A 14,682-nucleotide genomic window follows, 5' to 3' on the forward strand; every position below is an offset into this window, starting at 1 on the left:
ACACTGATCATTTAATCATTCAACAGTGATATGTTAACTTTGTTCACATAAATGCATTTTCGAAAACGTTGTATCCGCGTTTATGGTTGTACAAGTAGTCGTATATACATAACTATGCATACAACTTCCCCTGTTTCGTTCAGTAAGGAAACAATCGTGTATTGGCAGTAGGATTTATTGAATATTATTAAGGCCGATGAAATATTACCGCGCTGTGACTGTGCGGGGCTAGCGATTCCCACAGCTGGTGGCAGTGTAACCCGTGCCAGCAGTCTGTATATCGTGTCTGATGCTCTCTACACGGAGGTTCAGCCCTGAACCATCACTGCATATATCTGCATTAATTTAATCAAAACCAGTCCAGATTATCTTAAAGTCACGTCACCTTGACATCAGCATTAAATATATTTTTGTTTGTATTTTTGTGCAGTGAATGCTTTGACAGACGATAGGTTTGTCTGGTGTAGGTAGTATTAACTCAGTAATTTGAGACTAGGACCATTCTTTTATACTAACACTGACACAGACAGTTAGCAGATTCTCTATGATGGAAAGTGAGCGAGTGAGTTTAACGTCGCATTGAATAGTATATCAGTTATACCACGGCGTGTCAGCAGAAAAGATGTCAAAGACCCAAACGCTGAATATGGGGACTATAACATGTATGCTGCTACCGGACTTATTGTTGGAGTGAGTGAGTGAGTGAGGGAGAGAGGGAGCATGTGAGGGAGGAGGGGGGGGGGGGGGGGGGGGGGGAGTGCGTGTCAATTTAATGTACAAGTTAAGCCAGAGTACTTTGCCATCGATCCAGAAAACCTTGCGGTCAACCTGTTCGACACATATTTCTCAGTTCATTAAACATATTACATATGTTTTTCAACAATGTCATTTTTGAAAAGGCAAGACACTTAGATAAACATATGTCATGATGGTTACCTTCCATCGGTCAGATATCAGCAACTATTCAGAGCTAGTTCCAGTTGTGTACTCATCCTTTGCTTTGAATGGCTGTGCGGCTCCAGGGGGTGTCATCGAAGCAACTTTGTGTAAAGATGTATTGTAGTTATCCCCAATGCTGCAGTTGTAGTACCACATCTATATAATTGTGCAAAACAGAAACTGAAACGCACTGAAAGGCGTACATTAGGCCGCTCTCCTCTGTTTTCAGAATAAGCACGTCTGTTAACAAACGAGGAAAAAGTCACGTGGCCACGTCATATGCAAATTAGCTTGTGGCAGTGATGCAATGCTGTGTCATACACAACTGCACCGGAGTGTGGGTTACACGGTGCTCTTGGACCATGGATTGGTTTGTTTGTTTGTTGTTTAACACCACGCTCAGCAATATTCCAGCTATATGACGGCGGTCTGTAAATAATCGAGTCTGGACCAGACAATCCAGTGATTTACATCATGAGCATCGATCCACGTTAATGGGATACGATGACATGCATCAACCAAGTCAGCAAGCCTGACCACCCGATCTCATTAGTCGCCTCTTACGGCAAGCATGGCTTGCTGAAGACCTATTCTACCCCGGATCTTCACGGGTCCTTTGACCATGGGTACCATGAAAATAATGACTCTCCTATACTGCTTATCATATTTTGGGGTGACCCTCCTCATGTCCTATTACATATTTTCATGACCCTCCGCGAAAGGACAAAAAGCAAAATCTTTATAATTAATTATAAAATATTCATTTTACATGACCTTCCCGAAATATGTGCTTTATTTTTTATGACCCTCCCCTAGATATTTCCTTCCCCGATTCCCTCTGACTGTCTGACGTTAACACAGAACCGCATGAATAACCTCCCTTACGCAACTAATCGTATATACCACTTGTTGCACTGTGTAAACTGACCTTAATATGGGTATTTGTAAACCTTTTTAATGTTATTGATATACGAGTTGTAGTTAATAGCATCCTTACTTAATCAGTCATTGCATGTAAACTATATTTCAAATGTAGTTGAAATCGATCATGTCTATGACAATCAGACAAAGAATGAAAAAAAAATGAATACTGACCCACTTACATATGGCTTGTTATTGATTATCGATCACCACTTCATAACATATGATCATGTATATTGCGTTCCTTCTTTCAAATCTTCGGTTAGATGAAAGCCGTGTTTGATGATTCTCTTGTCTCATCATCATGAGGTGAGGTGAAATTTGGTTTAACGTCGCGTCCAAGATTATTGCTCTTATATAGCGACGTGCACGCACGTGTTGTGTGTGTGTGTGTGCTTGCTTGTACTAGTCCGGACGGACGATTTATAGTGCTAGCACACTGAGATACCATGCCGCAGTGTAACATGAATACCCCACTCAGACACAGTATACTGACTCCGAGCCGACCAGACCATGTTTTAGCCCTTAATGCCGAGCGCCAGACAGGGTAACAACAAGTACCATCTTTTAACGTCTTTTGGTATGACGCGGCCGGGGATCGAACCCTGGACCTTCCGCTCTCCGGGCGGACGCTCTACCACTTGACCACGGAGGCGGTCATATCATTATGACATTTTCGCAGTTGTTATACACTAACAGTAGCAAGGTGTCTTTTTTGTTGGATGGCCCGGTTCCCCCAGTCGCCTAACACGCCGCCATTAGCTGTGTGGAGATGTGTTCCAGCAGCCTAAGAACGAGGGTTCAAATCCCAGATACGCCCTGAGAATGTTCCCTGGTATGTCAGCATCAACCCGCGCTCGTTTGATTCATCAAATGTGGTAGACGTCTTGCATCACTGACGTAACTGGGTGGGGTGTATGGGGTTTAACGTCAAGTTCAAAGTTATTTCACGTATAAAGCGATGGATTTATTGATGAGGTTTGAAAAATGTGATCCAATAGAACATTTTCATCTTAAATTTCCTACTGACTTAATAAATAGCTCACATTATTTCATGGTTGAAAGAGAACTGGGTATATTAGCTTAATAAATAGCACACATTATTTCATGGTTGAAGGAGAGCTCGGTTGGGAATTTCAGCTTAAAATATACAAACGTATTGTATCCTATTGGCGTATATTAATGTTTGACTATCCTCATAACACATTTGCATCCTCTATGCTTGATGATATCACCCGTACGTAACAATGTCCCCTGTCTGAACTAAATCAAATATAATATTTGTAAATGCGATCTACCTGATGCATTAATTTCATAACCCCCTTTTATATAGCAAAACTTGAACTAACGTCAAATACCATTTGTGTGTAGCTGCTTGCGCGAGCTCAGACAAATGCTGGTTTTAGCCTCAAAGACTTATCTGTTTCTGTACATTTTTTAAAGATCACATGTAGATTGAACATTTACTGGCCATTAATTAGTTGGGTTTTTGTTCATTTCATGACATGATTAATTTGGTACAGAAAAGTAAATATCATTTTGGTAGAAATATTGTTTACAAAATTGCAGATCAAACTGTACTTCACTTGAAATATTTACACACCCTTTATGTAATAATTCAGTTGAAATATTACACCTCATGCTATCTAATCTGTCAACATTGACACTCAAAACAAACAAATGTTCACAATCACAGCAGCACTAGTAGATCTAGAGGTCTAATATTTTATTGGAATGTATTTCAGTCCATTACAGTTTACATCAAATACACAAGTGATGCAAAATTCTGATTTGTTATGATCGTAAATTCTCAATAGGTAACAATAAGATACATTATATCAGCATATGAATTTACTTAGTTTCTGGCATATATCTAGATATGGTCAAAAGGTCAATATTTCGACGTCAAATACAACTCGCAAAGTTATTCAAACTCACAATAAATAGTTTTGCTTAATGGTGTGTAAACAATGAATTATTCTTTACACGATCTTAATAGGATTTGTATTAAGTCTATTCAGCTACCATAAACTGCACCGGGAGTTACAAGGTGGTCATGGATCTTTGAAATTGAAATCACAACAGAACGGCCAGACTCACTTGCTAAATCTATACCAGTAAGGAGACCAGATAACAGTAGAATAGTTTGTCAATGATAAGAATAAGAAGAATGTTCAATACTTACGATAAATGTACTGTTGCCGTGATAGTACCGGAATGGTTAAATTGACACAGTTTGTCCCGATTGCGTTCCTTGTTGACATCTCCATATGTTTCATGTGCTATCCAGCCTTCACCTTCTGCTCTCCAAGCCTCGCTTTCAAACCGGAAGTAGCGAAGCGTGAAAAAGGTCAATATAGATCTACAGAGAGTGTAACAAAGGTGAGAGCTCCGCGAACGGACTATCGCTGTGAGGAGCTTGGGTCTCCTCAAGGGAGTTAACTCTGGTCAATACTGCCAGTCCTGGCGGCAACACGGTTCTGCAATGGGTTTCAACGTACCTCCTGTTCTGATTCTCATTTGCAGGACAGTTCTTTATGCTGTGAGCATAATATGTAGCCTGATAATATTTTCATCATTAGCAATAAGCATGGTAAGTGTAAGTAATACGTGTTTTTCCATCCGTGGCACGCATTCAGCTGATGAACCACATGCTGAGTTGTGGGGCCGAGTTGTGTGTAGAAGAGCCAACGATGCAAAGTTAACCATGGTTAGATGACGGAGTAAACTTCCTTGCTGTTGTGGGGCGTTATAAGAATCGCATCATACAATATTATTGCTAATATATGATGGAAATTAGATGTAAGTATTGGTGCAATTATCCGGCGGTGTCTCCTCAAGGGAGATTACTCTGTTCAACAACCGGAATCACAGTTTTGCAATGCCTGTCAACGTGTCGCACATGCTGATCCTCATTACCAGGACAGCTCTCTATGCTGTGGTCATATTTCGTCGCTTTTTAATATTTTCAGCACTAGCAGTAAGCATGGTAAGTGTAATTAATACGTGTTTTGTTAAATATGCAGTAAAAAACCGACAAACGACTCTTGTTTTCAATATTAAAACTATACACGACTGGTTGAGATGGTTTTTTACATCAGGAAAGTAGGCATGCACTTGCTGCTGAACCCGCATGCACATGGATTGTGCTGAAACACCTGGGAAAACAAATCAAAGCGAATCTGGGGTTCGGACCCACTATCAGAGAATACTTAGCATGGCCAATGGACGCAACTATCTATACCCATTAGATTGGCCAGTCATCATCTTGTAAAACGCATACAAACTCACACAGATGCCAAGCCTATACAGACATCATGACTTCATACTGTTTGATCGCGTCACACTTGACCTTGTTCAGTATCTGTAGTGTTCTCTGTTCTAGTCTAAACACGACAATAACTGTTTGCTGTCCTCGGGGGTGACGTACGGGTCGATGTTGTCGTGCAACTACGTCATCGCTATCGCCGTCATATTCTGTCTACTGTGTCCATTCACCGTCATCGTCGTCACCTTCATCAGTATCCTAAAGGATGGAATGTAAGTTGGTGATTCAAGGCTAAAGGATGGAATGTAAGTTGCTAATTCAAGGCTAAAGGATGGAATGTAAGTTGGTGATTCGAGGCTTAAGGATGGAATGTAAGTTGGTGATTCAAGGCTGAAGGATGGAATGTAAGTTGGTGATTCAAGGCTAAAGGATGGAATTCTAGGCTAAAGGATGGAATGTAAGTTGGTGATTCAAGGCTAAAGGATGGAATGTAAGTTGGTGATTTAAGGCTAAAGGATCAAATTCAAGGCTAAAGGGTGGAATGTAAGTTGGTGATTCTAGGCTGAAGGATGGAATGTAAGTTGGTGATTCAAGGCTGAAGGATGGAATGTAAGTTGGTGATTCAAGGCTAAAGGATGGAATTCAAGGCTAAAGGATGGAATTTAAGTTGGTGATTCAAGGATAAAGGATGGAATGTAAGTTGGTGATTTAAGCCTTAAGGATCCAATTCAAGGCTAAAGGGTGGAATGTAAGTTGGTGATTCAAGGCTAAAGGGTGGAATGTAAGTTGGCGATTTAAGCCTAAAGGATGGAATTCAAGGCTAAAGAATGGAATATAAGTTGGTGATTCAAAGCTAAAGGATGGAATGTAAGTTGGTGATTCAAGGCTAAAGGATGGAATTTAAGGCTGAAGGATGGAATGTAAGTTGGTGATTCAAGGCTAAAGGATGGAATTCAAGGCTGAAGGATGGAATGTAAGTTGGTGATTCAAGGCTTAAGGATGGAATCTAAGTTGGTGATTTAAGGCTAAAGGATGGAATTCTAGGCTGAAGGATGAAATGTAAGTTGGTGATTCAAGGCTAAAGGATGGAATTCAAGGCTGAAGGATGGAATGTAAGTTGGTGATTCAAGGCTGAAGGATGGAATGTAAGTTGGTGATTCAAGGCTAAAGGATGGAATTCTAGGCTAAAGGATGGAATGTAAGTTGGTGATTTAAGCCTAAAGGATCGAATTCAAGGCTAAAGGGTGGAATGTAAGTTGGTGATTCTAGGCTGAAGGATGGAATGTAAGTTGGTGATTCAAGGCTGAAGGATGGAATGTAAGTTGGTGATTTAAGCCTAAAGGATGGAATTCAAGGCTAAAGGATGGAATGTAAGTTGGTGATTTAAGCCTAAAGGATGGAATTCAAGGCTAAAGGATGGAATGTAAGTTGGTGATTCAAGGCTAAAGGGTGGAATGTAAGTTGGTGATTTAAGCCTAAAGGATGGAATTCAAGGCTAAAGGATGGAATGTAAGTTGGTGATTCAAGGCTAAAGGGTGGAATGTAAGTTGGTGATTAAAGCCTAAAGTATGGAATGTAAGTTGGTGATTCAAGCCTAAAGGATGGAATGTAAGTTGGTGATTTAAGCCTGAAGGATTGAATTCAAGGCTAAAGGATGGAATGTTAGTTGGTGATTCAAGGCTAAAGGGTGGAATGTAAGTTGGTGATTAAAGCCTAAAGGATGGAATTCAAAGCTGAAGGATGGAATGTAAGTTGGTGATTCAAGGCTAAAGGACGGAATGTAAGTTGGTGATTCAAGGCTAAAGGATGGAATGTAAGTTGGTGATTCAAGCCTAAAGGATGGAATTCAAGTCTAAAGGATGGAATGTAAGTTGGTGATTTAAGCCTAAAGGATGGAATTCAAGGCTAAAGGATGGAATGTAAGTTGGTGATTCAAGGCTAAAGGATGGAATGTAAGTTGGTGATTCAGGGCTAAAGGATGGAATGTAAGTTGCTGATTTAAGCCTAAAGGATGGAATTCAAGGCTAAAGGATGGAATGTAAGTTGGTGATTCAAGGCTAAAGGATGGAATGTAAGTTGGTGATTTTAGCCTAAAGGATGGAATTCAAGGCTAAAGGGTGGAATTCAAGGCTAAAGGATGGAATGTAAGTTGGTGATTCAAGGCTAAAGGATGGAATGTAAGTTGGTGATTTTAGCCTAAAGGATGGAATTCAAGGCTAAAGGGTGGAATGTAAGTTGGTGATTTAAGTCTAAAGGATGGAATTCAAGGCTAAAAGGTGGAATGTAAGTTGGTGATTTAAGCCTAAAGGATGGAATTCAAGGCTAAAGGATGGAATGTAAGTTGGTGATTTAAGGCTAAAGGATGGAATGTAAGTTGGTGATTCAAGGCTAAAGGATGGAATGTAAGTTGGTGATTTAAGCCGAAAGGGTAGAATTCAAGGCTAAAGGATGGAATGAAAGTTGGTGATATAAGCCTAAAGGATGGAATTCAAGGCTAAAGGGTGGAATATAAGTTGGTGATTCAAGGCTGAAGGATGGAATGTAAGTTGGTGATTCAAGGCTAAAGGATGGAATGTAAGTTGGTGATTTAAGCCTAAAGGATGGAATTCAAGGCTAAAGGATGGAATGTAAGTTGGTGATTCAAGGCTAAAGGATGGAATGTAAGTTGGTGATTTAAGGCTAGAAACAGTCGATAGCTTCAGGTTTTGGGTGGATGTGAGATTAAACATCAATGGTGTCAAATATTAAGTCATCTTCTATTATTTAGTACGGTATATTGTGTCTCCATTATCATGACAAATATCCATCCATATCCATATCGATTTTAATTTGATCTGAAAACTAGATTAAACTTTTGTATCGAGACTGACTATTTTTTCAGTTAAAGATATGAGACAAAATAGTGTTCTTTTTTAAAAATAATTATCTTGCGACAATATATTCTATGGCAGACAATTTCTTTCTTTTTAACAGTCTGAGGCATAATGATTTTTTCAAGCAATTTTGGGACAATCTATTTTTTCGATGTCAGCCCTTAACCCTTGCAATTGGAATCTGACTTAAAACGGACAGCGAATTGGACAGGGACCAGTGTACTCAAAGCTATTGACTGGATGATCGAGCATGATCTCAAATGTGATTTGGAGTGCTTCCAGTTTCTGATTCAATTGTCGTGTACATATCGTAGTAATATGGGGAAACGTTTAGTGGTTTAAGCCTTGCCTCCATGAAGACCCTTTTCGATTTCCAAAGGGGTTATCTGTCATACAGACCCTGAAAGAAACATATTCAATACAGCCCATGCAAGTCTTTAATAGTTGGCAAGTCCAGATTACTGCAGTTTATGAAGAGACTATATTAAGATAATGTAACAACTGTTTTCTGTACAATATTTTTATTTCCGAGAATAGATGTTAACCTAAAAAACAGGGTACACAGACCAATGTTTCGGAACCCCTCGTGCAGGATATTGTTACAATAATGCTAACTGTGAGTGAGTGAGTATGGTTTTACGCCGCTTTTAGCAATATTCCAGCAATATCACGGCGGGGACACCAGAAATGGGCTTCACACATTGTACCCATGTCGGGAATCGAACCCGGGTCTTCGGCGTGACGAGCTAACGCCTTAACCACTAGGCTACCCGACCGCCCCAACTGTCATAACAAAAGCAATTTAACACAAGAAGTGTCTTTTTTTGCAGAATTGAGTTAGCAGGGTTACCGTCCCTCTACGAGGTCGTCGCCGACGGTGTTGCATTGTTCTTGGTCCTCATCTCTGCCTGCACCATAAGTGTTGGCTTGAAGACGTTGTGCGACAACCTCGTGGGCGGCACAGATTTGCCGTGAGTCCAGCCTATCTTTTGTATTTCAACATCGTACACAAACAGCTCTTGCAATAAGCCCCTCCCTGTCCTGCCTCTCCGCTGACTCTAACTGGATACTCTGTATCAACTGATGTTCAATGTACAGTAAACTACGTTTATAACGAACACGCTTATACCGAACTGACGGATATAACGAACTTATTTTTAGTCCCGATCATTTGATGTATATATGCTGTATGTATGCTTATAACGAACTACGGTTATTACGAACTAAAAATAGTGGTCCCCTCGAGTTCGTTATAACCCTAGTCTACTGTATTGTTTTTCTTCACGCCCAAGGGTCTACTCATCATTGGTTCCAAACCCTGATTCATAGTGGTTATGTAAGTATGTAAACTCTTCCCTCATGATTGATGGTTTCACCTAACTGGTAAATACATCTACCACATGCGTTACGACCCGTGAAGATCCGGGGTAGAATAGGTCTTCAGCAACCCATGCTTGCCGTAAAAAGTGCTTACGGGATCAGGTGGTCAGGCTCGCTGACTTGGTTGATGCATGTCCATTATCCCAAATGCGTGGATCGATGCTCATGATGTAAATCACTGGATTGTCTGGTCCAGACTCGATTACTTACAGACCGCCGTCATATAGCTGGAATAGTGCGGCGTTAAACAACAAACAAACAAAACATGCGTTACATTTCATACCGTCATATGAGTGAAATATTGTTCAAAACATAACTCACGTCTCCTCCACAGGTGCTCATTGGCATCCCTAGTAACGACAGATAAAAAAAAAGACTTCTTCTATCAGAATCTCTCAGTAGCAGAGGTAAGTCTTAAACATATAAATATATCACTTGTAAGCAATCTTTCAGGGCCATTATATATGTAGTTTCACTCCTCTAAAATCAAACACTCAAACATTATTCTGATATTCTTTCGTGGATTTACTATAGATCATTAACCATGTGATTCGAAATAACTGGGTTAATAAAAGTACACTGTGGTATTATGGACACCGTAGACAGCGAAATACTGGTAACTTCGTTGGGATAGTGTTTAGCGATATTGTTGAAACACGTTGCCCATACGATGTTATATTGTTAAATAACGTTTTTCGACTTGTTCCGACTGCATAGAACACAGTATAACATGCAAAGGAAAGGTGTTATTGCTTTATTTGTGTTTGGTTTGAGGAAGTTACATGGGAACCAGTAATAGTTGGAAAGATGTAAACAGACTTTAAAAGAAACTTTATTTATGTCTCACATATGTATAATGACAAGCGTACTTACGAAATGTATAAATATTTATGAAAATATTTTTAAAACATTCCTAACTGTAAAGTAGTACACTAAACACGTTTGTTTTATTCTGGCACAATCATCAGAGGGAGTCGAGCTCTGTCCTAGACTGGTTAGCCTGCCCTACAGCGCTTGCGCTCCTCGCCTACAGCCGCTAGGAGGCGAAGGGTAGGGTAACAGTCTAGCTCTATCCGACCTATTTCACCAAACAGCATTTCGCTGGGGTGAAACTTTGGCCCATTTCCATGGAGCGGGTTTTTCTGTCGAGAGGGCGGGGACAGGACTACAGCATCTGGCTATCCAGTTTCCGTGTAGCGAGGTATTAGCACTTTTGAACAGCGTGAATAATTGACGTGTCAGGCTACAGGAGTAAACATATTAACATTAGAGAGGTTACTCTCATAGACTAGTATGGTTCATTGTTAAATAACAATACAAACTCACGTCCTTGTGGGTTTCATTGTAACAATATCTGCACTGATCTCATTCATTATGAAATAATACACTACAAAAAATGCAGCTATTTTTTTTAAAAGATTAATTCTGACAAATATAAATAACTCCAACACTGTAGATATATCAATGTCAACAGTATCATGTAAACCACTACGATTGTGTCAACTTGATACCCCTTGTTCCTTGAAAACAATGACAAATCTTTCAGGAAGGCATTGTTGTGAAAACATATTACCAGTTTTATTTTGATAATATGCTTGTTTTCTACTTTTATATTACATAAATATTTAAACAAAAATGCGCCATATTCACATTCATGATTCTGAAAGTACCACATGCAAATTACAATTTGTTTTACCTCGGGTTACGCTCTTTGATTTATAACAGCATAGGTACTTGCATCAGCAGGTAGGTATGCAACAACATTTCTTCGCGCCGTGTTGATCCTCTGGATCAAAGTTATCCTGTACTACATATATTCAATTTATAAAGTTTCCGAGATGTCTGCCAGTGCATTTTACTTTCCCGTGAAGATCCGGGTTAGAATTGGTCTTCAGCAACCCATGCTTGCTTTAAAAGGCGACTATGCTTGTCGTAAGAGGCGACTAACGAGATCGGGGGGTCAGACTCGCTGACTTGGTAGATGCATGTCATCATATCCCTATTTCGTAGATCGATGCTCATGATGTCAATCACTGGATTGTCTGGTCCAGACTCGATTATTTACAGACCGCCGTCATATAGCTGGAATGTTTCTGAGTGCGGCGTTAAACAACAAACAAACTTTCCTCTGAAAGTCGGTTGGGCAGTTCATGCAATATGTCGCCATACTGCTGTATAGTGAGTGAGTGAGTGAGTATGGTTTTACGCCGCTTTTAGCAATATTCCCGCAATATCACGGCGGGGGACACCAGAAATGGGCTTTACACATTGTACCCATGTCGGGAATCGAACCCGGGTCTTCGGCGTGACGAGCGAACGCTGTAACCACTAGGCTACCCGACCGCCCTTACTGCTGTATAAATGAGAGCAGAACAATGTGACATCATCCTTCGTTCGTAACGTCACACTTTGATAACTTCTCGTCGTTTTGCTATTTGATGTTGAACGCAGCATTCAGCAGTGTTTGTAATACAGACGGCGGTTTGTAATACGTGTATTTGGACCAGACTATACAATGATTAAAATCATGAGCATCGATCAACGCAATTGGGATACGATGTCAAGTAATGGCCAGCCGTTCGTCGCCTATTACGACAAAAACAATCTCATTAAAATCAGACCCGTGAAGATTAGAATAGGTCTTCAGCAACCCATGCTTGCCATAAAAGGCGAATAACGGGATCGGGTGGTCAGGCTCGCTGACTTGATGATACATGTCATCGATCCCTATTGCGTGGATCGATGCTCATGATATCAATCACTGGATTGTCTGGTCCAGACTCGATTATTTACAGACCGCCGTCATATAGCTGGAATATTGCTGAGTGCGGTGTTAAACAACAAACCAACCAATCAATAAAATCTGATCTTAGTTCTCGCTACCGCAAAACAAAGATCTGAGGGCATCCCATTACGGGTCACATCAGACCGACCTTTCGCGAACATTGACCGTCTAATTGAATGACTGACAAGAAGTCGACAATAGCCAATCAGAAGGCAGCTTATTCGAGCTTTACGGCACGAGTATCAAACTGGCGACTAGCTACGCTTCAAGACATATTCTGACATATTCTCGATTAAAATAAATAAAAACTGAACAAAAGAACATTCTAGAATGGCTAATAGATCGTCTAGATTGTAAGATAACATGAAGCCCATAACTGTCTTTCGGAATACCCTGTGGTTTTTTTCGAGGTTGCACATCAAAAATCACATTCCAACTGCCACTTTCATGATCTGATAAGCGATGCTCTGATTGGTCAGATGAAAGGTCGTTCTGACATGACCCGCAATGGGATGTCTTCCGATCTTTCTTTAGCGGTAGCGAGAACTTAGATCTGATTTTAAGGAGATTGCGACAAAAATGGGTTGCTGGGGACCAATTCTAGCCCGAAATTTACTTCAGTGCTGTGACGTCGGTCAGATATTGTAACATTCTGCCGTCCAAGAAGTACATATGGGTCACTCGTTCGGGTAGTACAGCGGTCAGGTCATCATTCCAGTTGGGGTTTGATTCTGTTACCCTGGTAATGAAAAATTAGACGTCATTATACATTCATGTGACCCGACCAAATCTTCTTGTCGGAATAAGAAGGGAGTCTTGTATGGAACTCCTAGGGATGTGTTGCTTTACTGATCGCAATGTTAAAACAGATGGTAGGTAAAACCTGATTAAAATTTGAAATGTTTAAGTTAAACAGTATTATCCGAGAGGTAAAAGAAAGTATACCTAGTTGGGTTTTTTAAACAATTGTTGTTAAATGTGATTATGTATATTTAAACACCACACATTCCTGCAACAGTTTGTAAAAAGTAATCTGTGACTGGGTAATTGTATAAACAAATAAAGTGGTTCAATAAAGACTGGGGTAAGAAATGAATTTGTAACCACATGACTCCTACCATGTTTGAAAATTTGTAAGTGTATTGTATTGATTTTCAAAGATAAGATGTCTTCAATTCCCATCACCAGTTGTGAATTATGTGAATTTCCTTTATTAATTTATTTTTTAAAAGTTTAAAGTCAAATAATATTTTTAAAAATAAATCCATGTAGAACTATTCCTGAAGTGCTGACTAAACGCAGCTAAAGTTAATTTTAAAAAATAAAATACGCGAACTTAAGATATTTTCAATTGAAAATCAAACATATGATAACATTATCTGAGAGGTATAATTTCTTTTGCTCCTCGGTTTGTGTATTTCAGTAAATTGCACGATGCACTCAATACCAGTTGTATGTATTTCTTATGACCCAGAGAGGAGCTTGGGCAGCGGTCATCGGATGGTTGCTCCAATTCATTGGGGGATTGCTCGTGCTGCGGAGGAATGGCCGACTGTGCTTTCGGTCCGGTTCACCATCACCTAAAAATCCCCCCTCCACGCCTTCCCAAGAAGCTCTTGAAAGATTCTAGATGACCGCTGGGACATTCCAGTGGTGTGTGCTAGCAGCATCCAGCATCCGCTGAACCAGACACCCGTTACTCGTTGTGGCGTTGGTGTAGCTAAACCGATAGTTCGTCGCTCATCGGCAGAAGTTCTGTGGTCGAATCTCCACGTTGATCAATGTGTGAAGCCTTCTCCCCCTCCGTACATGGTGGCATCATCTCTTTAAACAAAGTAAATCAGTATTCACAGAAACAACGCCCGCTGCTGTCTGGTAGGAATCAGTAGAAGATGCCATTACTTAACTGTGGTGATTTCGATTGTGGTTTTACGTATTTGTCACAACTCAAATGGATTATCAAGATTCTTTGTTCTTCTGACTAACCGGACATGTATATTTAATAAAATAATTACATTGGTGTTTATAAAGTAGTAACTGTTTGATTGGCATTCTAGTTGGCAAATAAGTTAGAATAACGAACATCATTACTGATAACAAATTCTGGGCCCTCTTGCACAAAGCAATCTTAGCACTACGACTATCGTAAGGCTGTGTTAATGTATGGGAATTACGATCATTTTAGCGCTAAGATCGTTTTGTGCAAGTGGGCCCTGGTATATTGCATATAGCGACGTTTCGATGTAGATTCATACACCATGATAACTCCATGATAACGGTGTTATAATCTACATGGAAACGTCGCTATATGCAATAAACCAGACGTTGTTATCCATAAAGTTGTACGTTTTTCTTATAAAATAGTTTTTGTGGTTTTCAACAGGCATAACCAATATTTCTTAAATGCTGCTGCTTGAAACTATCATTGTTCTGATTTCGATATTTTAGTCTTTCACTGTTTCGTGTTAGATATTCCAAGTGCGGAAAGAGCATCAGTTAGAACCAGCTTACTTTCT

General features: G+C 40.0%; 1 protein-coding gene across 2 annotated transcripts; it reads left to right on the forward strand.

The window, feature by feature from the left end:
- The first annotated feature begins 2,098 nt into the window (after positions 1–2,098).
- LOC124119196 (transmembrane protein 179B-like) lies at positions 2,099–14,199 on the forward strand. Of its 2 annotated transcripts, none has more exons than XM_046481634.2 (5): positions 2,099–2,169; positions 5,246–5,400; positions 8,832–8,972; positions 9,716–9,788; positions 13,641–14,199. In XM_046481634.2, the coding sequence occupies exons 1-5, from the start codon at positions 2,143–2,145 to the stop codon at positions 13,794–13,796; spliced, it is 552 nt and encodes a 183-aa protein (XP_046337590.1). In that variant the 5' UTR covers positions 2,099–2,142; the 3' UTR covers positions 13,797–14,199. The 2 variants fall into 2 exon arrangements, with proteins under 2 accessions (XP_046337590.1, XP_046337589.1); XM_046481633.2 differs by lacking the exon at positions 2,099–2,169 and adding an exon at positions 4,288–4,453.
- Positions 14,200–14,682: the final 483 nt, after the last annotated feature.

The sequence above is a fragment of the Haliotis rufescens genome, unplaced genomic scaffold (assembly GCF_023055435.1).
Source record: "Haliotis rufescens isolate VD_foot unplaced genomic scaffold, xgHalRufe1.0.p SCAF_73, whole genome shotgun sequence".
NCBI classification, from domain to species: Eukaryota; Metazoa; Mollusca; class Gastropoda; order Lepetellida; family Haliotidae; genus Haliotis; species Haliotis rufescens.